The 27,594-nt window shown below is 35.7% G+C and overlaps 1 protein-coding gene across 2 annotated transcripts in view; it reads left to right on the top strand.

Moving 5' to 3' along the window:
• Window positions 1–27,594, top strand: part of LOC149792541 (inactive phospholipase C-like protein 2) — a 282,771-nt gene that overhangs the window by 168,239 nt on the left and 86,938 nt on the right. For both annotated transcript variants that reach the window (XM_089971189.1, XM_089971192.1), the window contains 6 exons: window positions 3,919–4,031; window positions 5,807–5,873; window positions 7,049–7,142; window positions 8,552–8,669; window positions 17,886–17,971; window positions 20,287–20,407. In XM_089971189.1, coding sequence (XP_089827315.1) covers window positions 3,919–4,031; window positions 5,807–5,873; window positions 7,049–7,142; window positions 8,552–8,669; window positions 17,886–17,971; window positions 20,287–20,407 — 599 coding nt within the window. The remainder of the gene's footprint in view (window positions 1–3,918; window positions 4,032–5,806; window positions 5,874–7,048; window positions 7,143–8,551; window positions 8,670–17,885; window positions 17,972–20,286; window positions 20,408–27,594) is intronic.

The raw sequence follows: 27,594 nt of genomic DNA on the forward strand, positions 1-27,594 counted from the left end.
ACTGAATCATTTCCATCCATGGATTTAAGAAGGAGTTCTATTATTTCCATCTGTGGATTTAAGAAGGGGTTCTATTTATTTCCATCTGTGGATTTAGGAAGGGGCTCTGTCATTTCCATCTGTGGATTTAGGAAGGGACACTGTCATTTCCATCCAGGGATTTAGGAAGGGGTTCCATCATTTCCATCCATGGATTTAGGAAGAGGCTTCATCATTTCCATCCATGGATTTAGGAAGGGGCTCCATCATTTCCATCCATGGATTTAGGAAGGGGCTCCATCATTTCCATCCATGGATTTAGGAAGGGGCTCCGTCATTTCCATCCATGGATTTAGGAAGGGGCTCCATCATTTCCATCTCTAGATTATTATTGGATGGGTCTTAAATTCATGGTGTATCAGTCATGAAATCAACAGTTTAGTTTAGTACCCCAAGAAATATAGGGAATAGAATAAAAATACACATATTCCCAAAATTATGAAATTATTTTGAGATTAAGGAGGCACATTTTTGGTGTGTAATTAGCATTTCAAGATTAAACAGGTTTTCTGAACATTTTTGGTGTGTATTTAATTAGCATTTCAAGATTAAACAGGTATTTCTGAACATTTTTGGTGTGTATTTAATTAGCATTTCAAGATTAAACAGGTTTTCTGAACATTTTTGGTGTGTATTTAATTGGCATTTCAAGATTAAACAGGATTTCTGAACATTTTTGGTGTGTATTTAATTGGCATTTCAAGATTAAACAGGTTTTCTGAACATTTTTGGTGTGTATTTAATTGGCATTTCAAGATTAAACAGGTTTTCTGAACATTTTTGGTGTGTATTTAATTAGCATTTCAAGATTAAACAGGTTTTCTGAACATTTTTTTATGTAGAATTAAACAGCTTTTCTGAAGATGGAGTCTCATTTTGGCATTAAACAACTTTTCTGAACATTTGGTGCCTTTTTGGAATTAAACAACTTTTCTCAACATGGGGTGTCCTATTGGAATTAAACAACTGTTATGAACATGGGATGTCTTTTTGGAGTTACTTTGAGGGCATTATTAACTGGCTTTCTCTTGGATAGAGAAGACAGAAAGGGGTTTGTTAGGGAAGACAAAAAGGGGTTTGTTAGGGAAGACAAAAAGGGACGTCTCTGATTACACTAATATAGGTTTTATTATATCCTTACAATGATGGAATGATGAATTTCGGATTTGGTGGAAATACATGACTGATTGTGAAAGCAGATCAAAGAGTGCAAGGTTAAGTGGACAAAAAATGGACCCCAATCTGATTACACCAACAGCTTGCTTAAGTGTCTGTGTGAATGTGTGTCTGTGTGTGTATGCATGATATTTGTATTTTTACACCAACAGCTAATTTTCAGTCATATCACTATGATGTCTGCAGTGTGATAGTTTATAGTGATGTCTAGCACTGGGGCATCATGCTGCAGACATGTAGCATGATGTCCCACCCACCAGTCACATTATCCTGACACCAGGCCGATAAGTCCTAACACTAACCTCTTAATGCTGAGTGCCAAGCAAGGCAGCTGTTAGTACCATTTTTATAAGTCTTTGGTATGACATGGCTGGGGTTTGAATCTGCAACCTCTTGCATTCGAGGCGGACGCTCTAACCATTATGCCACCGGAGTGGTCTTTGATAGGATCCGAAGTAGAATTATGGATTGGGTAGAAATACATGGCTAATTGTGAATGCAGAGGTAAAAGGGTAACTTTGTACAAAAAGAGGGTTACGATCCAAATACACTGACTTTTATTATCACCCTTAAAGTTGTGTATATGATAGCTACTGACAATTCATATATGGATATATCTTTTTCATGGTATTGTGAGAACTGATATTTTTCTTGGTATCAGTTGTGAATTGTCTATCATTCATAAACAATTGCTATTTTTACTTATCTTTAGAAAGCACTGCCGCAGTTATGATTAAACGTGGCAGGCTGTAACCTAACATATGGGCATGCAGGGTGTAACCTGGCATATAGGCATGCAGTGTGTAACCAGGCATATAGACATGCAGGGTGTAACCTGGCAAATAGGCATGCAGGGTGTAACCTGGCAAATAGGCATGCAGGGTGTAACCTGGCATATAGGCATGCAGGGGGCAACCTGGCATATAGACATGCAGTGGGTAACCTGGCATATGGTCTTTCAAGCTTATACAAATTATGCTGACCTGCTTTTAGATAGATATGGTCACTGCTGCTAAAAATTAATAAGCCATCAATGACTCAAATTTAAAAAATCATGTAATAGAATTTGACCAAATTTGACGGCAAGTATGCTGGTATGAAAGAGGGATTTTTTCCAAACAATGCGTATCCACCATCAAACGTGGCAGCAGTTACTAAAATTTCAAAAACCTTAAAACTTAAAAAAATCACTGGACTGGATTTTGGTGAATTTTAAAGAAAGGTTTCTGGCATGAAGGCTTTTTCAGATTTATACAAATGATGCCAATCCACGATCAGATATGGTGATTGTTGCTTATAAATAAAAACATTATTTTAAAATTCCATAAAATGACCTCTCAACAGCTGCTACTCGAAATGTGACCACGTTTGAGAGAAAGCTTCGTGGCATGAAAGTTTTCAGTCTTTGAAGAGTATACAAAAGATGTCAATGACTATTTTGACAAAAAAGAAAAAAACCTTTAAATGACTTCTGAAAAACCATCCAACAAAATTTTATACAATTTCACCAGAAAAGATCCTGGCATAAGGCATATTACAAGTAAGCACAAACGATGTCAGTTGCTATCCAACATGGTGCAATTATAAAAAAATTGATGTCAAAAGCATCATGCTAACTTGGACTTGGCTTTGAGGTTGATATCAGCCATGTAAGGTAATCTCAGATTTCACTTTGAGTTGATGTTGGCCATGTACTTAGTTTCAGATTTGGCTTTGAGGTTGATGTTAGGAATGTTAGCAGTGATCTCAGATTGGCTTTGAGGTTGATGTCAGCCAAGAAAGCAATGATCTCGTTTTTGGCTTTGAGGTTGCTGTCAGCCATTTAAGCATTCTCAGGTCCCCATGGGCCTCATTGTAAATTCTTGGATAAGAAAAATCAGGCAAGCACAACCTACAGTGATCTTATATGTTTAAAAATCAGGAAAGCATAACCTACAGTGAAGATATGCTTAAAAATCAGGCAAGCACAACCTACAGTGAAGATATGTTTAAAATCAGGCAAGCACAACCTACAGTGAAGATATGTTTAAAAATCAGACAAGCACAACGTACAGTGATCTTATATGTTTAAAATCAGGCAAGCATAACCTACAGTGAAGATATGTTTAAAAATCAGGCAAGCACAACCTACAGTGAAGATATGTTTAAAAATCAGACAAGCACAACCTACAATGATCTTTTATATTTAAAAATCAGGAAAGCATAACCTACAGTGAAGATATGTTTAAAAATCAGGCAAGCACAACCTACAGTGAAGATATGTTTAAAAATCAGGCAAGCACAACCTACAGTGAAGATATGTTTGAAAATCAGGCAAGCACAACCTACAGTGAAGATATGTTTAAAAATCAGGCAAGCACAACCTACAGTGAAGATATGTTTAAAAATCAGGCAAGCACAACCTACAGTGAAGATATGTTTAAAAATCAGACAAGCACAACCTACAGTGAAGATATGTTTAAAAATCAGGCAAGCACAACCTACAGTGAAGATATGTTTAAAAATCAGGCAAGCACAACCTACAGTGAAGATATGTTTAAAAATCAGGCAAGCAAACCTACAGTGAAGATATGTTTAAACATCAGGCAAGCACAACCTACAGTGAAGATATGTTTAAACATCAGGCAAGCAAACCTACAGTGAAGATATGTTTGAAAATCAGGCAAGCACAACCTGCAGTGAAGATATGTTCTTTTATTACAGGAGTTGGAGTTAAAGAAATCTGATGGCTGTCGTGGTAGACTAAATAGTGATGAGTTCATTTCCCTCTTCAAAGAAATATGCACAAGACCAGAAATGTACTTTTTATTGGTTAGGTAAGATGTTACTATCAATAGGCAGTATTTGGGTGTGTGTCAGTTCCCTCTTTTAAATATTTTTAGTACCGTTTATACTAGCTTATAAGTCAGATCAAATCTGCCATAGCTTAATGTACCTGCAGATTAGAGTCTGTGTTGTTTGTTCTACTGATTACTTCTAAAAACTACACAGACCCAGATCTTCCAGTGCTTTATGCGACGGCAGATCTGGGTCAGTTCAGTTTACATTTGGACTCATTAATGAGTATATATGTTTGTGATGGACACTTTTAAACATGCTGAAGGCATTAGAAAAAATCTTTTTGTAATGAAGTTCATACCTGTTCATTATTTTTATTTATCTGTCAGTTTTGGAATAATGTAGTAACAGCATATGTATTAACTACTTGTAATAAATGAAACTTAACACAGTTAAATTGTACCAAAATGGCCTCATTGGTATACATAAACATTAATTAATATCTATTAAGTATTTGGCTAGGTATAGACTATTTTATTTCCTGCATGATAAACATAAATGGCATCTTACATTTCCTTTATTGTCAATAAATTCATCATAATTCTACTTCTAAAGCATACAAAATTGTCTTTTACTCTTTACATAGAAATTAGGCTTTTTTTCTTCAAAAGTGGGAACTTTGGTTGGAATCAAACATCTGACAAAATGCTTTGAAATAATTACAACCATGAAATAGACCTATGATCAGTAACCTACTCTTCTGCATGCATACATACACATGCATAGACATGCTTTTACCAAGGATTTGTATGCATTTTTCTTTGGTTTTGTCAAATATAGTCAGTATTTGAAATTATGGCAAGCAGAATCTTTCATTAAAGTGGAAGGTTTGATAATTGATGCTTTATGTTGCAATGTGTTTGTCAAATCAAACAGGTTCCACTCTTCATCCATGGAATTACATTTAATTAAATGTAATTTCCTTTGACCCCTGAATATTGAAACCTTGAAAGGGGAAAAATATTGAAGATAAAAACTAACATGTGGTTGGTTGCAATGGTAATTAAAGCATAATAATAACTTAGCTCAACTGTAAATACATCTAAATGTAGGAATTACCTTTTTGTTGGTAAATACATCTAAATGTTGGAATTGTAATCTTTTTGTTGGTAAATACATCTAAATGTTGGAATTGTAATCTTTTTGTTGGTAAATACATCTAAATGTTGGAATTATCTTTTTGTTGGTTTGTCATTTCACTTAGTTGATATTCACCACTCATTTAAAAATAAACACTGGTAAAGAAATGGCTGCACTTTAGAGTGTTTAAGAAGCTTACCTTGCTGTGTTTTTTGTGCTCTACTTCCTTCATTTAAACCATCTTTCTTGTTTAAATCATATGTGTGTCATATTTATTTAACCAATATGAATAAAAATAGAAGTTTAGAATACAAAAAGGAGCAACTTGTCAGTTTGCAAGGAGGATTGTGAATCACAGCAAAATGTATAGAACTGTGTTGCAGACACACTGAGTATGGATGTCAAGAGTTCATTGAGTACAGCAATAAGCAGTTGTCCTTGGTCAGGCTGAACTTAGTTTGGATGTATGTATATTTGTGTGTGATATAAATCACATATATAGTATATACGTATGCTTTATCTTTGATATACCATGTGTGTGTGTGAGTGTGTGTGTGTGTGTGTGTGTGTATGTATATATATATATATATATATATATATATATATATATATATATATAAGAGAGATTAGTAATGTGTGTTACTGGACTTAATGATGTCACATTTCATTTCAGATATGCAAGCAATGCAGATTATTTAACAACAGATGATCTACTTTTATTTCTAGAGGCAGAACAAGGGGTAAATATTCTTCATTTTGTTGCAATTTATTATATACATAGAAATTAATTATGTATACAAGTTATTGTATAAGTCTTGAATAATTTTCAATATTATGTCTAGAATAATTTTCAACATTATGTCTAGAATAATTTTCAACATTATGTCTAGAATAATTTTCAATATTATGTCTAGAATAATTTTCAACATTATGTCTAGAATAATTTTCAACATTATGTCTCGAATAATTTTCAATATTATGTCTAGAATAATTATCCAAATTAATTCTAAATGTTCATCTTGTGTATTGCTAAACCATGTCACTAGGTAGTCATGTCTGCATGGCTAGCACTTCATTACATGTACAGTGATTGTAGTCATGCCTGCATGGCTTACCCTTCATTAAATGTACAGTGATTGTATTCATGTCTGCACGGCTAACACTTAATTACATGTTCAGTGATTGTAGTCATGTCTGTATGGCTGACACTTCATTACATGTATAGTGCTTGTAGTCATGTCTGTTTGGCTAACACTTCATTACATGTACAGTATGGGGCCCTGAGTGGCCAAGTGGTCTAAAGCGCTCACCGCTACTGATCATTGCCATCTCATCTCTGTCTGCGTATGTTCGAGTCTTGGGTTAGCTTCTCATGGGTCAGTGGTTCTTTCTGGGGTTTTCCCAGGTTCTTCCTCCATCATTATTACTGGCCGCCATGTTTAGCCTATCTTGTGCTGAAAATTGGCTTTAAACCCCACAACAAAACAACAACAACAACAACATGTGCAGTGATTGTAGTCATGTCTGCATGGCTAGCAATTCATTCATTACATGTACATTGATTGTAGTCATGTCTGCATGGCTAACAATTCATTATGTATACAGTGATAGTAGTCATGTCTGCATAGCTAACCCTTCATTACATGTACAGTGATTGTAGTCATATCTGCATGGCTTACCCTTCATTGCATGTACAGTGATTGTAATTATGTCTGCTTGGCTGATGTATATGTCATAATAAGTAAAGATTTGTCAATACATTTAAATGTATATGCCATCAGAATTAGAGATTTATCAGTAAATTTAAATATAACTGAAGAGATTAATGGACTTCATTGGTACAAAATTTGAAATAAAGTACTAACAAATGAGCAACTTCTGCCCTTTTATTCAGATTTTCCATCATCTTTTGCAGATGCAAAGGGTTACGAAAGATAAATGTTTAGAAATTGTAAATACATTCGAGCCTTCCAAGGAGGGCAAACAGAAAGGGCAATTAGGTATAGATGGTAAGTAAAAAACATTGTATATACACCTGTTTAAACTGACTTCTTAGATATACAAAGACAGATGCTTGTACGATTTGTGAAATAGAGTACCATTCATATTCACTTGTATGTCAAATCAAACTGGAAACAGCACAGACCCTTATCTGCCATCACAAAATGCACAGGCAGATCAGGGTCTGTGTTGTTTGTTCTACTGATTATTCCTGACAAATTGCACAGACCCCAATCTGCTGGTGCAGTATGCAATAATGGATCTGGGTCTGTGCAGTTTGCAGTTGGACTTGACTTACAAGTGAGTATATACATCTTTTTGTCATCACACTAATTTATATGAATAATGTGAATTTGCTAATTTTCATGGAAGACCAAGTTTTGGAATTTTGTGATTGTTACAAACCATCAATTTAATGAACAGATGAATAGTATTAATGCTGGGAAGCAAGAGGATTATCTTCAAAATCCAAATGAACAGTATTAATACCATGGAAACAATAGGATTGACTCCAAAATCCAAATGAACAGTATTAATAACATGGAAACAATAGGATTGACTCCAAAATCCAAATGAACAGTATTAATACCATGGAAACAATAGGATTGACTCCAAAATCCAAATGAACAGTATTAATACCATGGAAACAATAGGATTGACTCCAAAATCCAAATGAACAGTATTAATATCATGGAAACAATAGGATTGACTCCAAAATCCAAATGAACAGTATTAATACCATGGAAACAATAGGATTGACTCCAAAATCCAAATGAGCTGTATTGATACCATGGAAACAGTAGGATTAACTCCAAAATACAAAGAATCTAAACACCAACAAAAATGCCATTAAAAAAAATCATACTCTCAAAAACAAATCAAGTAGCTTGCAGTATATATTATTAAATTGTCTTCTGAAAGTTTGTGATAGATCTTGTATATAATACTTGAAGTAAAACTTAAAACTGATCCATAATAAAAGCTAAATTTAAGAAATAACAACTGTAATGGTGTTGTTTTGAAGAAACCTTGAGTGCACTACTTGTATGGATTATAATGTGTAGTGAAATTGTATTGATTCAGTTATGAAAAAAATGACCCATTTTTAATGGCATGTACCATATATACTTGCTTGTAAGTCAAGTCCATCTGCAAACTGAACAGACACAGATCTGCCATCACATAATGTACTGGCAGATCGGGGTCTTCACTGTTTTGTTAGGAGTAATCAGTAGAAAATGCAACATAGACCCTGATCAACAGGTACTTGAAGCTATGGCAGATCATGATCTTTGTTGTTTGCAATTTGACTCAACTTATAAATGAGGACATATGGTACTTTAAATTATTGCATCTAAATGTATATGTTTTACACACCTTGAAAATCATAAATAATTATTTTTTCATGAAATGGCAGGTTTTACAGAGTACTTGATGTCAGAAGAATGTGCTCTTTTTGATCCAGATCATCAGAAAGTATGTCAAGATATGAGTCAACCTATCAGCCATTACTTTATTGCAAGCTCCCATAATACGTAAGTAACTTTTATGACAGACAAGCCCATCAGACATTCAGACAAACAGAAATTTGGATATGAGTAAATCTGCATACATGTATGTCCATCGATTTCACAATAAAAAAAAACTTCCTGATACAACATGGACTTGTGCACAGAATTTAGTCAAAAAAAGGTTGCATAAAGAGGGCTAGTACATAGAGATGTCTTGGATGGAGTGGCCATATTAGAACCCCAATACATGTCCAGTCTGCAACCAGTCTGCTTACAGACAGACCAGAGTTACAGATGGACCAGTCAGTAGAAGAGCAGAGTTGCAGATGGGCCAGTCAGCAGAAGAGCAGAGTTGCGGGAGGGGGGGGGTCAGTCTACAGAGAAAGCCAGATTTCAGGGGGGTCAGTGTATAGGGGAAGTTGGGTTACAGAAGGGCCATTGCAGAGGAAGCCAGGTTACAAAGAGACTAGTCTGCAGAGGAAGCCAGGTTATAAATGATGCAGTCTGTGAAGGTAGACAAGTTGAAAATGGGCCAGTCTTCAGAGGTTGCCTGGTTATGAAAATGACAGTCTTGAGGGGACACCAGGTTATGGATAGGCCAGACTGGTTACTGGTTTCCTGAAGTCGCTGCCCCTTTGAAAGTCTTTACATTTTCACCTGAAATGGGAGTAGCAAATGCAGTTTGTGGGTTACCTCTGAACTGAATGGATCTAAACACATCTACTTCAGAGAGATTTTTATGTAACTGGATGCTTAGGGGTATAAAATACATTTTCGATTGATTTGCCGGCATTTTGCAGAAGGATGAAAATTAGACTTTGAGGGGATGCATATTTGATCTTGAGTTTTGTGTCCTTGCCCTATTTTGCTATAAATCTGAAATCTATCTCATGTTTTTGCAGAGTTTCGTCTGTCCATGTGCATTTCACATTGGTCTGATATTAGATCTGAAGTAATTTTTGGCATGTGAAAAATTGGGGTGCAAAAATTGTTTATCATTGTATTTTTAACGAGAGTTGAGGGTCTTAATTATTTTGTATCATTGTACGACTACATCTTTCCCTTTGTTGGTAATACCACCTGCTTTGATGTGTCATAAATGATGTTGACAATTCAGAGCTTGAAAGTAGAGTAATGGTTGAGGACACGTAATTGTGGCATGCAGGGTTAATTGCATAAATTTATCAACTGGAATTGTATGCTATAGATCCATCAACCAAACTTAAGTACATGTCACAAACTGCCATTGTAGAAACAAAGTATCAAAATCTCCATTGTGATTAACTATTCTGTCTTTAACGGCCAAGGATGCAGGTAGTTAGTGCAAAGCTTCATGTGTTTTTTTTTTCTTACTGTTCTGAAACCCTCAAAAGTGTCAATGATATCATAATGAGAGGTCTTCTCACCCTGCTTTCACTGGAGTATGACTGATTCAGTACTGCTGTAATTTATTGTTTGTGTTTGGAGTTAAAATACATAATCAGTAGGGTGAATGATATCTCTGTAATTTTCTTCCAATGAGTTATTTGCATTTTCAGACTGAGTCATTTCAATAGTTGTTGTAAAGGTTTGTATTTTTGTGTGCTTTATATTGATGTTAGTGTTATTAAAACTTGTACACGGTGCTGTATGTGTGTCATGGTCAGAGGTCTTGTCACTGCATTTATTACACATTTGAATCTCCTTTGAGTACATTATCTGATCACATTAACGTTAGGAGTGCAAGTCCTGCTTCTGAATTTGGCCTTCTCAAAGATGAAAGTTCATAGACAAAGGGCAACAACTCTTCCCCATTACCTCTGCTTGCCTTCTACAGGTGGCGCCAGTTTAAGCTTTCACTTGAACTGACAGTGTTCACTTCATCTCCTGAAACGAAGCTGATTTTTGTGTTATATTTATTCCATTTAGAGGTACACTTTATTTTGTAAAGTTCAACAATATTTATGTGAATTTTCTTCACCTCCATAGACTTGGTGTGTTCTCTGACCATGTGTTCACTATGGCTGCATTGTAATAAAAAAACGAATTAATAGTTCATTTTTATGCATGCAAGTTATTTATAACCCCTAGCATAGTGGGTGTCTCTGATATTGTTAACATAGTTAACTATTATTTTTCTTTATTCCATTGTCATCTCTGAACATAACAGTGACAAAAAAGTGTGATAAGTGCAAAAAATTCAAGGCCATTGAGGATTCACATAATCCTTGCATAGCCTGTACCAAGTGTATATCGCCAGCTACTTGCAGCACATGTACTAATTGGTCAGATGGTCAAGATTACTAAAGAAAAATGATGTATTGAGTGTTCATCCTAATGCAGAGTCAGTGTCCAGCCTGGTGGGGTACACGATTGGCCCCCCCCTCCTCCAAGGAAGAAATGTCAAACATTATAATCTGTTACTCCAGAAAATTTGAGGAAGCTGCAATTTCTCTTTCTCCATCTGCATCATTGCGGGAGTTACAAGATTGTTGCCTAGTACAGCAGGTGACGACAGAGTTGATTAGTTCCAGCCAACTTTTTCCCATCCTTTCATCTTTTTCTGTCTTAGCCAAGAATTTCAACATTAAGGAGGAAGATTTCACCCAATTCTAGACAACCCAGTGGGTTTAAGTCCCCCTCCGTGTCTGAGCATGCCTGTATGGACTATAGCATCCAGCCGCATCTCAATTTGATGCTGTGTTGGTTGCCAACTATACTGTCCAGCCATCAGTCCCACGATCCAGAGTGTTGAGTGACCATATGGCTGCCATGGTATACCAGACCATGCTTCATTGACTAAAGCTGTAGCTTTGTGGGTATCTTATAGATAGGTTTGTCTGTTCACATATAATTACCACTTTGCTGGCAGTGCCTACACTACTGGCCTTATGACTGACTCCAGTATGTTTTGATTTCAACAAGCCATCCATATCAATCCAACAGCTTCCATCCTCATGGAAATTCTTGTGGTACACATACCAAGGAACTAATTATCAGTTTTTACACTCTCCCTTTCAGCACAAGTTCTCGTGCCTTTATGAAACTTCTCAACTCCATCTTCTCGCTGTTCCATACGACAGCGTCCTCTTTGGTGGCATATTTTACAATATTCTCCAAAAATATATTTTTAAGTTCTATTCTAGTTGAAGAAAAGAACCATTTCATTTTCCTTTGACATCATCTAGGTTCTCTGATCAGTTGGGAAAAGTCGGACCATAAAGCATCACATCCGTCTGGGTATTGAATTTCTTACCCACCTGAATGTGGTCTGTCTTCCTCACCCTCAGGTAGTCTGATTCATCAATCTATTATAGTCCATTTCCGACAAGAAATGGATAACAGCCAGGCAGTTTCTGCAACTTCTCAAATTATTCAGTACAACAGTGGATCTTATCCTGCTATTGGTCACCTATACATTCTCCTTTTGCAGATGGCCTTGCTTTCTCACTGTCACCCATTTTCATTGCTGCTTGATTACAGGATCAAAGTAATGAGTGAGATTGTATCTTTCCTGGACTAGTGGAGCAACAGTGGTTGGCTCACAGCAGGAATACCACTCAAATAGCTGCCAGAAAGGCATGACAGTTTGCACAGATGCAAGCACCTTTTGTGTGGGAGATCATCTGTTCCTGGACTTCGACACTGTCAGCAACCAGTGGAGACTGGAGGACACATGTTTCAATGTCAGTCTCTTGAAAATGAAGGCTATCATCAAAGACTTACAATTTTTGGAGTGACTGTCTTCATAACAAGGTCATTGCTCATCATGTCAGACAAATTGGTGGTAGCAATGTATCTCCTCAAACAGGGCAGTACCAAATCACTCCAGCTGTGCATTCTGGTGTGGTATGCACACAGTGTAGCAGTGTCATTCAGGTCAGACATATTCCCGTCAGACTTCATATCTTGGCTGATTCTCTGTCAAGAAGAGGACAGATTCTCTATACAGAATGGTCCCTTTATGATTAGAATTTCAACCAGCTGCTGAACCAGGTTAATAGTAAATATGTATCTGTTTCTTATGTGCTGTAATTCATGCACTTATTTTATAGATTACACTTTTTATGCCCAAATTACACTTTTTTGCCATTTATAATAGCAATAATTACACTTTTGGAGGGGTAATGGCAGGGAGGATCTTCATCATAAAGAAGACCTCTAAAATGTTTTCCAACTCTGACTTACATTGGCCTAAATCACTCACTTTGTTTCTTAAGCGGAATCATTCCTGGCTTCTGACTTGACTGAATTAAAAATAGAGACTTTAGCTAAGACCTTGTTGGAGCTCCTTTAACACCAAGTCTGTTTCTTGATAGTGTTAGCTTAAAGGAGACCAGAAATCAATCGAAATATAGAATAATAATAAAGGTACTATAGCAGAAAACCTTATTCTGAAGTATCATCTGCGACCGTAATGCCAGTATTTAAATATTGGCCTATCTTCTAGGAGCTGAATTTCCGTGACCTCGTATGCAAAATTTCTGCGCCTATTCGGTTACTTTTGGGATGTGACGTCATAGTAGCGACTCCAGCAGCCCAAGTGGGAGTTGCCAGAGTAAAAGACAATACCGTTTTGCATTGCTTACCGGTGTAATAGAACATTAAGAAAAGCCTGTGGACATAATTTTTTTTTTTCTTTTCCGAAAGATAAAGGTATAAAGAAAGTATGGATACATTATTACAAGCGAGTCAATTTCAAAGCAACACCATAAAGCACTATGTGCTAGTTACATTTCTCAAACGGATGTTACAAGAGGGATCCTGAAAAAATGGCAGCTCAAAGATACGCAAATGCTAGGCCTAGACTAAAAGTTGGCGCTGTTCCAGACATACCTTTGGACATTTTAAATCCTGGGAAAAGTGTTAAACGTGTGAGTTACGAAAATAGGCAGAAGGACGAGTAAGTGACCACAAAATGCAACAATCAATCCACGGATCTTTTATCTACAACAGCAGTGCTAAAAACAAATCTGATAGCCCGACACCCTGGGCCCCTCTGGTTTTAGTTCCTCCCCATTCTGTATTCAAAGTGATGTGCCCGTCAGGCTTGTTGAAACAAAAATTGTTTGCCTGAGGAAACTTTGATCGCGCTGGTGAAATGAGTAAATGTATTTTCAAGATGTTGACATACATGCCTTAACACGACACAATCTAAATCAAATCACCACTGTCCTAGGTGAAAATTAGATTCGATTTTAATCAAATGGAAGCTTTGTTAAAAATAAGATTCTAAACCTGTCGTGTTTCGAGAAAACACAATTTTCAGTAATCTTATTAAAATTCAGAATTAAAAAAAATTCATTGTATACATGTAGTATGTATAAACGGTAATCTATAATAATTGGAACTGATATAAAACTATTCATTGGGCAGTTTAAATAACAATGATTAAAAGAAAAGAGGTCAAAGTTTCAGATTAACTGTCTGACAATAGAAACGGGGGGGGGAGGCTATTGACCCAACCCACCTTGCCCCAATGTGCAACCACCCATTGGACGTGCCTTTTCTCCCTGTGATATGCCTTATTATTCCCCCAGGACGAGCCCCTTTTGCATATTCTGGTCAGCCCTTGCACTGATCTTGTGGAAAGGACTGCCCTTCAGACATACTTCAGAGAAACCATGTTCGACAGTGTGTGTATGTGTAAGCACCAGCAATTGATTACCAAATAAATGATGCCTTTTTTGTTGTTACTTACGATGCCATGGACTTCATTTTAACAGTTCAAATCTGCAGTCACAAGTTACTGGTGTACATGTGGCAACTGTTTTTCTCACGTTTTATGCCCCACCTTATTTCCTTAGGTATAAGTCTTAATGCATGTAACACTGTTTGCTGAATAAAATATTTATTCAGAATTAGTTCTTTAGGGCCATATATACTGCATGTTATATTTTGTTTTATTCCTTGTAATTTAATCATGGTAATTAAACTTTACATATTCGGTAGAGGAATGTCCAGTGTTAACTGGCCGAGTTTCTTTGGCGGAAATGGAGATGTGATATTGTTTGCAGAGAAAATTTCAAAGTGATCATTCATTTAAACTAATTGGTGACAATTTTATTCTTTCTTTTCTTTTTTTTTTTTTACTGTAGTACTGTTGTAGTTGTTTAAAAACATCTGAAATTTACCTGAAAAAAACTGTTGTATGATATTTATTATTTCGTCCAGTGCCGGATTTAGACGTGTGTGCGTGTGATTTGAATTTTTAACGTAGCTTTAAAAAATTTTCAGTCATATCGCTACGATGTCTGCAGTGTAGCAGTTTAGACTGTGGATTGCATATGTTATATCTATTTATATATGGTTTGGGGTTGGGTTGTTTTCTTCTGACAGATGAAAATTGACAGACATAATGTAATAATCAGGACTTCGCTGCGCGAAATTGAGAGATATTACGAGATCGCGAGGTAGATGAGGAAATACCCTCAAAATCAGGAGGTTTTTCTCTCGGCTTGAGAGTTGACAGGTATGAACTGTCCGGGCTTGTGGAATTTCATTCAGGACTTTAGTTTATTTAAGTCACCAGCCCGGGGCCTGTGCCTAACAAATTTCTTTTAGCACTGACCAGTAGAGTGCATAAACTATTATATCAGACTGCAGATTCAACTTTGAATGTGCAACCCAAATGTGGTCTCCTCCTGTCTGCCTCACTCGCCAATGTTTTTGTTTGTATTCGAGGACTGGCTAGTATAGCGTCACGGTACCACGTGATCTGTCGTCTCATTAAAACTCGGGGAAAAAATCGGCAATTTACGGAATCGTGGTATCTTCCATGCAATATAATCACTACCCGCTTACGATATTTAATTTATAAACATTGTAGTCGAATTAAAATCTGTAGAGAATTACATACGTAAAAGGAAAAGATTTCTAGTCTCCTTTAAGTATGCAGAGTCAGGGAATTGAATGACCTCTCTGTTGACCCAGTCTACCTTTAGTTTCGATCAGGTGACTTAACGGACCTAATGATGCAGTCCAGTTTCGTTGCCAAGAACAGGATGCCTATAGTGGGCAATCAAAAAGTCATTATGTGTCCTCTCTCCTGTGTTGACATATCCCAAGAGGCTTTCAGACAAGACCAAGTACATGCGCTCAAATTTTAGAACTCGAAGATGCCTCTTTCTCCCAGTTGAAACTGGGCAAGAGGACCTAACCCCTCCAGCCCTGTCATTTTGGCTGTAGTGGGTAATATGTATGGCATCCTCTGACATATCACCAGAAAAGAATCCCCTCATGAAGATTTTTTCTCACAAAATAAGAGCAACCTCTACGAGACTTGCCTTTTACTATAATGTCTATCAAAGATATCATTGAGGCAGTCGGTTGGCATGCACAATCAACCTTCTTGAGATTTTATCTTCTAGACTTGGCTCCATAACTACACACTGGATTTGGTAGGCATAAACTCGGTCACACAAGTAGTTACCAGACCCAAATGACATCGTACAATCTCGGTCAAGCATCCTGCACAGATTTTTCTGGGTTTGCCTGGAGATTTTATGTAGTAAGAAAATTTCATTATTTCTTTTTTTCCAAACGAAAACCAGCTCTCATCTGGTTGTGCAGCTTGCAGTTAGGAGAGTGGGTTAACCTTTATATGGTGATTCCAATATTCTCCCATCAGAAGTTAATTGGGGTATAGGTTAGATGCTCAGCATTCCCACCACCTGTTGCCTATTCTCCTAACATTAATGTGATAAGGAACGTAGTTGAAAGAAAAGCAAATATTTTAGTAAATTATGTTTCTCCTAGAATACTTACCAGATCACATTACTTTAAGACCCTCCCATCCTCCCCACAATGTTAGCATCCAATTACATGATGTTCCACTCAGCTTAAACTAGCGCCACCTGTAGGTGGCAGGGGAGGTAATGGGTAAGAGATATTGCCCTTTGTATATATCTGTGATAGACAGAAGTTTCATCTTTGGGAGGGCTGGATTTGGGAGGCAGTAGGGCTTATATACCTAATGTTAATATGATCAGGTAATTATTCTACAGGAAATATAATTTACTAAAACTGATTCATCGAGTTGGTCCCTTTTGTAGTTATGTTATGGGTGACTTATGTTGTAACGTTTGGTTCTGATATAATAGTTAACTTTACAATTTATAGACAGGATAAGTATATGTTTCCTTATGTTGAACTTTGTAATTCACATTCAAATTGACTTTATGAAAACTTAAAAATATTGTTATGATTATGATTGATGTTTTTTATTGTTATATCAATTTTTTTATGAATGCATGTAATATTTTAACAGGAAGTGTAAATAGAATAGAATAAAATATATGTGCATTAATAATGGGTAATTGTTTTTCTTAAAACTGGTTGAATTTTGACCTTGTAAATTGGTCATCCTGTATAGACCTCTTCTGTGAGACCACCTGTCACTTTTTGTTGGTAGAAGGGGGTTTCTCCCTGAAGATAGGAGTACTAAATCTCATTTATTTCTTACAAAGAATATGTTGATTTAGAATTCAGCTTGAGAAATTATACTGTTTTATTGGAAGTTGGTAAAAACTTGGTAAATTTGGAAAAAATGACAGAAAGGAAAACTATAATAGTGAAAGTCGTACAGATCATGTATGCGTTCAAGACTGATTATTTCATAATTGGTATAATTTTTAAAATTTTTATTCTAAATACTTTAAATGGCAATTTTTCACTTTATTAGGATTGTCATAGATTCATATTCCTTGTAAGGTCATTATTTATATGCACTGAGAAGTACATAGGGTGAAATCAGTGTCAAAGGACATGGATATTTTTCTATGAGATCAGTCTAAAGGTGTGATCCAGTACAATCCAGATTGAATGTTGCATGCTGTGAGGCCACAATGAAAGCTAGCATGTTGATAAATAAACTCAAGCTACACTTTATTGTCACGATTCTTGACCCATTGACCTGGTCACTATTTTCATGTCTAGTAAAACATCGATAATTTCTCTTGATGACATTTAGGTGCAGGGCGTTGAATAATTAGGATTGAATAGACTTTGTTTAAACAGCATTAGTTTAAAAAAAATTTAAATAACAATTTTTATTTATGATGAGTAAATGCAGATGGATGACCTGTGTGAGTTTTACTTCAGGGCAAATTGTATGAAAAATTCATGATTACCTTTGGAAAATATATTTAAATGGTTTTGTTCCTTTAAGACACAGAATATCCTGTCAGACAAGTTAATTTGTTTTTATTTTGTCAACAATTATGTAGTGGATCTGTCTTTAAATTTGTTTTCTAATTGCAGTTATCTGTTGGAAGACCAATTAAAGGGACCTTCCAGTGTAGATGCATATATACGGGTTCTCAGCAAAGGCTGTCGATGTATTGAGCGTGAGTTATTTTCTTATATACTGTATTTGTTTGTGTATACAACTTGTTGATTAACATCTGTTGTTTTGGCAGATCAGATTGTAGTGTCCTGACAGATCAGTGAACACTTTGTCCCATCATATACTGGCATATCAGAATGTATGCAAAGTCCATAGTGTACTGGTAGATGAGAGTATACATTATGCCCCATAATATGCTGGCAGATCAAAGTATATGCTGTGTTCAGTAGTGTGCTGCATGGTCAGAGTGTATGCTTTGTCCCATAGTTTGCTGGCAGACTGGAGTGTATGCTATGTCCCATAGTGTGCTGCATGGTCAGAGTGTATGCTTTGTCCCATAGTTTGCTGGCAGACTAGAGTGTATGCTATGTCCCATAGTGTGCTGCATGGCCAGAGTGTATGCTTTGTCCCATAGTTTGCTGGCAGACTAGAGTGTATGCTATGTCCTATAGTTTGCTGGCAGATCAAAGTGTATGCTGTGTTCAGTAGTGTGCTGCATGGTCAGAGTGTATGCTTTGTCCCATAGTTTGCTCGCAGACTGGAGTGTATGCTATGTCCCATAGTGGGCGGCCACGAGTGGCTGAGTGGTCCAAGATCTAAAGCGCTCACCGTTAGGAATAACTGCCATCTCACCTCTGTCTGCGTGGGTTCGAGTCTCAGGTTCAGCCAATGTGGGTACATGAGAAAGCTTGCCAGTAGTTTCTCATGGGTCAGTGGTTATTTCCAGGATTTTCCCGGGTTCTTCCACCATTTATACTGGCAACCATATATAGCCTATCTTGTGCTCAAAAATGGCATTAAACCCTATCACAACAACAACAACAATGTCCCATAGTGTGCTTCAAGGGCAGAGTATATGATGTGTCCCATAGTGTGCTGAAAGATCAGAGTTTACAAGTCAGTCTACAGATCAATAATTTGTAACTATTGGTTTAAAAGCCAATCTTCAGATCAATATTTGTAAATCCACTGGTTTAGGAGTCAGTCTACAGATCAGAGTTTCTAATTAGACTGGTTTACAGGTATTTCAGACATTCTTCAACTGTGTATATCTGCTGGTTCATACCTGTCAACTCACATGCCATGAGAAAAAAATCTCCCAATTTTTAAAGTTATTCCATGCATGCCTACTGTTTTCATAATATCTTCTGATTTTTTCAGAGAATTCTCAATTATTACATATATGTCTAGATTGTCATTTCTCCTGAAACATTCTACATATTAAGTAGGTATATTGTGTGCAATCCCCAGAAGTTATTTTCTATTTTATCACCTGCAAATATTGTTCTGATGAAATACTTATAACACTACCAAGAATGTGTTTCTTCAGTAAATAGAATGTTAAGTTTGAACATAATTCACGTAAATTATTGAAGTTTCATTTTATCCCTTCAACTGTTCTTGAATGAAAAACTTAAACCACACCAAAATATAAACCACAACAATAACATTATCAGTTTAAATCCCAAGAACGATCACTGGGGATGCTGTGTAATTTTCTCTACAAGCAAAATAGCAACTCCATTCCCAACTAAGAAACTTACATGAGTAAATACCTGGCATTACTGTACCATACATACAAATGTTAATTACTTTCAATAAATTGAAAGAAGAATAAAAAAACATACAATGCAGCTTATGTTCCCCCCCCCAACTAATTCAGAATAGATATGTTATTTAGTAAACAATGTTAAATGCCTTATGAGCTGATCCTAAGGAAATAAGGTGGGATATAAATTGTGTGAAAAACAGTTGCTCCATGTATGGTAGCTGGAGACTTTGAATTGTTCAGATGAATTCACACACACTTCAGGCACCATTAGTTCTAACAAAATAGGGCATCATTTATTTACCAATCATTTGCTGGTGCTTATATACACACATTGTAGAACATGGTTTCTTTGAAGAATGTTGGAAGGGCAGTCATTTTCACAAGATAATTGCGGTGGTAAGGATTAACTGTTAATCAGTCACACTGGCTTTCTTGCTTTTTTATATAAGTTTAACCTTTAGCTCTTGTGAAGTTTGGCCATCGCTGACCAGAATATGCAAGGGAGGCATTCCTGGGGGAAAATGAGTAGAAGTGGTGCATCCTTTGAGAGTTTCACATGTATTGGACCCAAACAATCAGTCAGTATTTAATGAAAACGACTCTTAACAATGCCACAAAAAAAACTGCCAATTTTAGGTCCAGATCTTCCTATTTTTTTTATTCACTCTCTCTACTTGGCTTTTGAAATGCTGGTTTGATGTCCTGGTTATTTTACTTGTATGCAATTTATTTTATGATATCCTTGAAATCTCATTCTGTTTCAGTGGACTGCTGGGATGGCCCAGGAGACGAACCAGTAATCTACCATGGCCACACGCTCACCTCCAAAATAATTTTTAAAGATGTCATCCAGGCAATAAACCAGTATGCTTTCAAAACCTCGCAGTAAGTGTCTTCAATATGATCAATACATTAAAGCTGTGTAATTTGTATGCACGCACCATAAGACAGAATGTAATTTGTGTACACCCACCATAAGGCAGAGTGTAGTTTGTATACACCCACTATAAGGCAGAGTGTAGTTTGTATACACCCACCATAAGGCAGAATGTAATTTGTATACACCCACCATAAGGCAGTGTGTAGTTTTTTTATACACCCACCATAAGGCAGAGTGTAGTTTGTATACACCTACCATAAGGCAGAGTGTAGTTTGTATACACCCACCATTAGGCAGAGTGTAATTTGTATACACCCACCACATGACAGTATATTATGTTGCCAATCTCCATCCATCTGTATTTTACCAGTTTTGATTCTGTAAAATAACTTTAGATATCTGTCATCTATTATCAAACTTTGTAAATGATTTGTACTTCAGAACAACACTATCAGTTATGAGGTCAAAAGGTCAAAGAGCAAGGTCACGATGACTGAAAGAAGAAAGATTGTTTCTCCTTTCAATACATTTCCTAATTACATTATTGTTAGGAAAATTCCACTACCTCACTAAGCCAGCCTTTCTGAAAGGATTTTTAAAAAATCTTTTCTCTATATATCATCTAAACAAATGCAAGAAACACACCCCACTCTTTCTCTTTGCCACCACCAGGTGGCTGCACATGAACCAGTTGCTTTTCAGTTTTAACCTTTCCTCATTACTATGAATATAATACTTCAGGACCTCCTGAAATCCTTGAATATTTTCATAATTTCAACCCATTCATCCAGAAAGTTGATAGAATACTTTATATTTATGTATTTGCTACTATATGTTACTATAATTATTTGTATTTTTCAATGATGTTGTGGTCTCTGCTTACTCTGATCTTGTACTCCAAGGTCATTCGTATGAATTGCTGGTTCTTCATTGAATTTTGCTCATATTGAATATATTCCTCAAAGAATCCATCCATTCTTCCCCTGAAGAGTACCCTTGATAGAGGTAAGATGTTCAGCATTTCCTCTTCCAGTTACAGTACATGTATTGTGTTTTACAGAAAATCCATATTTCGATGGTGGACCTTAATCCTTTTAATAATGTGTCCATCATGGACATGACATCATGGTTTTCATGGACTGCCCACGTCGTGGCTTGTAGTGGATGGATTAAGTTTTATTGCCCGAGTTAGAAGTCACAGTAATATAAGTATGTAATCATGGACGTGCTCTGCAGCATTTGGAACTGTTGGCACAGCTGGATTTGATGTTGCAGGTTGCTCTTTTAAAGTTTAATGCTGTTTAATATTTAAAGACTCTCCCACTAATTTAAAAAAGCAATCACATGTATTGTGAGGGAATAACATTGTCTGAGCAAAGAATGCTGCAACAATTTGTTATTTCACAAAATATTTAAATTTCATGTATAGTAGTTTTAGTATGAGAGAGAGAGTGATTCTGCTTTTAAACAATAAGAAAAAGGGAAAAAGAAATCACTTGTAAGTATTTGCACGTTTCATTCTGCCAGTCACTTTTAAATTGTTTGCTTAACATGTTCCCACACAATCAAGGGTGCCTGCAGAAATTTTTCAGGGTGGTGGTTGAACATGTAGTTGACATCTATTAAGTTTTACGGATGTTTAGGCCAAAACATGTTTAGAGGTGAAATCCGGGGGATTTGGGGTGGTAGTGTGTCTCCTCCCACCCCACCTCTACGCGCAGGTGCCCATGCACACCATGAAAGATACACAGCACTATCCAATATGCAACTGCTGCCAGGCCAGCCTCTTTAACATTTATGACCCCATGTGACACATTTTCTCAGAAACTAGACAGGAGTTTACTTTTACAATTTACCAACTGTTTTTAAGCAGGCTGTACAAGCCACTTGATACAGCATTCTGTAACCAACAGCTTAATAAATATACATGCTGGTTTGGTCATCCATTGAGCTTACATGTAATATTACAAAATGGACTGGTGAAAGTGATGAAAAAGTGAAATCAATTAAATATTTTCATTAGGAGATAAACTTTTTGTATCACTTTCAGTTAATACAGATGAAAATTTGGTACATTACATTATTTCTACATGTGCCTCATATTATTATCCATGGAAATTAGGTTATTATGCTAACTTACTTGTAACATTTGTACCTGTGGTAGTTACAGTTATATATACAGCACAACCTCCAGTTTTGTACGTTATTTTTTTAAAGCTATATTTACCGTATTTTCCGGCGTATAAGTTGATGCGGAGTATAGGTCGAATTGACCAGTTTTGTAAATTTTCCATCCTTCATCCATATATAAGTTGATTCGGAGTATAAGACGAGACCAGGTCAATAACTTGGCTTTGTATTTTATACTACTGGTAGTAACTTCCGGTTGCATGAATATTGATGGTATCGTTGTATGATATTCCATATTACCGGCAATCGTGAAATTGCATTACCAATGCTAACATGCTTGTGATTTTACTTCTGAACTGCTATATTTTTTTATCAATTGACACAGCTGAATAAACAGTCTATGCTTGTCTTATTATAATTGAAAGCACATCCATGTTGTAGTTCATTTTGTTACCTGTAGTTACGAACGTAACTTATACAAACTTGTCATTTTCTATCGTAAGTTTGAACGTCACGGACTCCATTAAATCGATTCGTATATATATATATATATATATATATATATATATATACATACATATATATACATATACTATTTTTTAAGTGTTTGTTCTGTTTGGACTTGGATATAATTAACATTTTATTACTAATCTATTCAATGATATCTTATTATCTTTATCGGCGAGTTCGAATACAAAGTAATGGGTATGATCTCTTGTCCTTATAACAAATTTTGTATGGATAATGACTTCAATAAAATGTTGACAGATTTTCATTTCCCTAAAATAAGCCTCTATTCCCTACTGGCAGCCTCGCTGATTTGACCTATTCTGTCGATTCTTGCCCTCAGTCTGGTTTCAATTATAGCCAAAGCACTAAGCATGTTTAATTACCATGTAAATAACACTGCATAGCCATGTGGTTTTTGTGACAATGTACATCGTAATTAAAACAAAAATGAATTGTTGATTTAGAGGTGTTTATTGATAATGGAATATAGTAGGCTCGTAATACATGAGGATTATCACAATCGTCAGGTAACTCAAAATACCGTCTTTTTTCTCATTGCAAAAGCTACAAATAAAAACTGCCCTGAATAAAAGAATGATCTTGTACACGGACAATTTTTTTCATCTCTCACTCTCTCTCTCTCTCGTGCGCACACACACAAGCATGCGCGCACTCACAATATATCTGATTTTAGTTTAGTTTAAACCATATTTGTTTTGATTATGATATCCATTGCAACAAGAGCCACGTGGCTGTGCATGCTATGAAAAGATTGATCAAAATATACCGAACTCATTAAAATGTGCCCGTACTATAGCAATGAAAACAATGCCCATGGCTAAATTCATTATTTACATCTAGAGAAGGGAGTGGGATCATTTCCTGCTGTACTTAATCCCATTGATATTAAAAACGGGTAGCGTAATTGATGCGGATTAATGATAAAGAACAATGGGGTACCGGCAATATGGTAACTAGTATCGGTAGCTAAAGCCAATATCAAGGTCTAAACAATTGCAGCAACTGGCTTTGATTGTTGTTGGAAACCAAAGACCAATTTATCAACAACCGGTATAATCAAAGAGAGACACTGAATTGTCAGCTGGTTAAGATTGAATATAGGTGAAGTGTTGACATTACAATTTGCTTTAAACTGAATTGCGAAACTAAAAATCATGGATCACTGATGATCTATGAGTACTGGTAGTCCATCTATATGTCTGATTTCAGTGTAGTTTAAACCTAATTTATTTGAGAAACTTTGTCAAATACAATTAGAAACATATGATTTGGGGGATTCAGTAGAATGCATGATCTACATTATTTTATAAATAATCATAGAATGCTCGAGTTAATATGGATTACATCCCTTTGTAGGATCAATTGGATCAATTAAAAAGCTATGCCGGTAATTGCTCACGTGTGTCCAACATTATACTGGAAAATCAAATATTAATGGACCAGTTATTTCATATCTTTTTTTTTAGGAACAAACAATATGCTTTGAATTAGTACAGTACACTATAGAGTATAGACCGTAAGTGTGCTATGCGGCCCGGTGAAGTTTTTACCGGTACGGTAAATTGTTTTCTTTTATTTTATGTTTGAGAAATAAGAAAAAACATGCAGAATGCAAAATAAATAATGACAAAACTTACAAATATAAACGCAGTCATATTAGTTTATGACAATTTATTAACATAGTAATTTAACATGAATTTGTACTTCTATGTGACCAGTTTTTGATTATGCCGATTATAGAGCAATGTCAATAGCATACCGGATACTGTAATCCATATATAAGTCGATGCAATTTCAATGACACAATCCATATATAAGTCGATTCGGAGTATAAGACGAAGACCGAACTTTCAAGTCAAAAAGTATCGACTTATATGCCGGAAAATACGGTAATTGGAATTTCTTGTTTATGTCTCTTTTTCCCTTTGTTTAACTTGTAAGCTGAACACATATCTATCAATAATGCCTTGTAAATAGCCTGAAATGGCTAAACCATGCGTCTGCCAAGGCTATAAAATATATGCCTTGTAAATTGCCCGAAATGGCTATAAAATCTGTCTCTAATTGCACTGATTGTTATTAACGGGGCTTCTTATTTTCACGACATTAAACAGGTATCCCTACTGAAATTGCTAATTTCATTCTGGAGGTAGAAGAGATTTTGGCTTCAAAGGTTGTAAATCCCTATCATTTCCTGTTTATCTTGAACTGTTCCTATTTATTCTAAGTTCGTCACAAATGTTATTGTAGTAATGCTCACTCATTCAATTTTCTGTCTATTAAATTTCAGTAGCATTAAGTTTGTAAATGTTAATTATCACCAGATTTGACAATAGATAATAAGAAAATAAAAAAGCACACTACTAGCAGGTTAATAATGTAATAATGTAATTTTTTATATAAATTCTTGCTAAATGCAACATAAAAGATGGCATAGAATTTACCTATTTACTTCTTTGAATAAAGAGCAGAATCAGTTTTATTGGAAAATGTTGTCAATAGACAAATTCCAAATTGAAGATAAATGTGATATGTTTAAAAAAATACTTGCTTTCTAATTATCAACGCATTACCAGGTTGACAGTGTAAACTAAGGGTGGCATTGATCAAACATTATGGTGCATAATTTCTCTCTCTGTTGTTTGCATGTAATAAACACTTCATTTAATAAAGGCCTGTAGTGTGGTCTAACACATGATGTTATAGTTCGTAATAGATGATTTCATCAGAATCATTACCATCACTTTGTGTATTTTCTAAGTGGCAAATACTGCAAACACTACCCAAAATGTCATACAAACATTGTTTGTCAGTTTAGTTACAGATTTTTACATTTTAACCCAAATATCCTTTTTAAGACATTGACATGAATACAAATAAAACATTTTGTTGGCAAAGAATGTGAATCCAAGTGCATATTTATATAGGGTTTAGCAATTAGGCAAACAATGTGAGATTAATCAAATTATGCCCATCTTTGCCCAGTAGTACTTAATATTTGTAAACAAAATCTAAGCTTCATGTCACATGAACAAATTTTGGACTAGTACAACTAAAAGCAATAATAAATAAATGTAAAAAAGGTGGGTCCAGTTAGTGTGTGCTTTTATGGAGAAAAAAAATGCCCGATGCTGTGCCAGCAGAAAATTTCTCCATACAACCATCTTATCATCATCTTTTGCAACTCAGCTGAAATGCCTACGCTGATGCAAATTTAGTTGTGAAATGTGTATATGCAGTAAATGTGATTGTATTTGATGTACAATTAAAAATAATCCCCATTTCTGTATATTGATTTGGTTTATCTAAGTGGAATTTCTTTTTCTCCTTCATACTTCTTGCCACTCCTGCCCCCAACCCATTGTTTAACTTGCATGGTATTAGGCATAAGCTGAACACATCAATAATGCCCTGTAGATTGCCCAAAATGGCAAAGCCACGTGTTTGCCAAGTCTATATAATCTATCTCATACTGTTTGCTATTAAAATGGGGCTTCTTATTTTTTAGTGCTTTAAGCAAATATCCTTCATGCAACTTTGTGAACTACATTTACTCCGAATTGGAGATGGAATAGGTTTTGGCTTGAATGGTTGTAAACCTCTGTCTCCTGTTTATCTTGAACAAGCTTGTGTATTCCAAGGTTGACATGAATATTGTCACTGTATTCACCTTGATTATTGGAGTAATGATACTTCATTCATCTTTCAGTCTTTTGTCAAGCTCTGGTAATAATTTGTTTAGTAAATCCAAACATGGTCACCGGATTATACCAGGCTGGAATGACTCTGTCAAAGAACTACACGACTTTGCACGAAATGCTTATCTTATGTGACATAATAATGGTAAACCTCGTCATGGCCATCTCAGTAACCAAATGCACCATACAAGAGCACAATTTAAGTATGCTCTTAGATTATGCAAGAAGGAGGAAGTAAAACATAGCAGGCTCACTAGCACAAAAACTTGAAAATGTTGACCAACATGAATTCTGGGAGCAAGTAAAACAAAATACTACGACAGCTTCCAAAAAACTACCAATTTGCACTGATGGGAACCATGGGCAGAATAATATATGCAACATGTGGAAAAATCATTTTGAAAACTTACTCAGTAGAGTTAAAAATGAATCGAATAAGAAGCATGTGCTCTCAGCATTGAATGCCATTTCTGCTCGTATTGAGGTAATTGCATTATCTGAGATTCAAAGTGCAATAACAAGACAAAAAGGGGGTAAATGTCCAGGATCAGATTTTTTTTTGTGGAACATCTTAAATTTTCAGATACTAGACTTCATGTGCTATTGTTGATTTTATTTAATTGTATGTTTGTGCTTAACTTTGTACCAGATGTTTTCACAAAAGTTACAATTATACCGCTGCTAAAAAGAAAAATTGGTAACCTGGCGGACAAAAATAACTACAGACCTATAGCTCTTACGACTATTATTTCAAAAATATTTGAATGCATCATACTGCAAAGATGTGAAGTCACAATCTCCAATAATCAGTTTGGTTTTAAAAGCATCATTCA

This window comes from Sinohyriopsis cumingii, chromosome 9, assembly GCF_028554795.1.
Source record: "Sinohyriopsis cumingii isolate HCF-2022 chromosome 9, ASM2855479v2, whole genome shotgun sequence".
NCBI lineage: Eukaryota > Metazoa > Mollusca > Bivalvia > Unionida > Unionidae > Sinohyriopsis > Sinohyriopsis cumingii.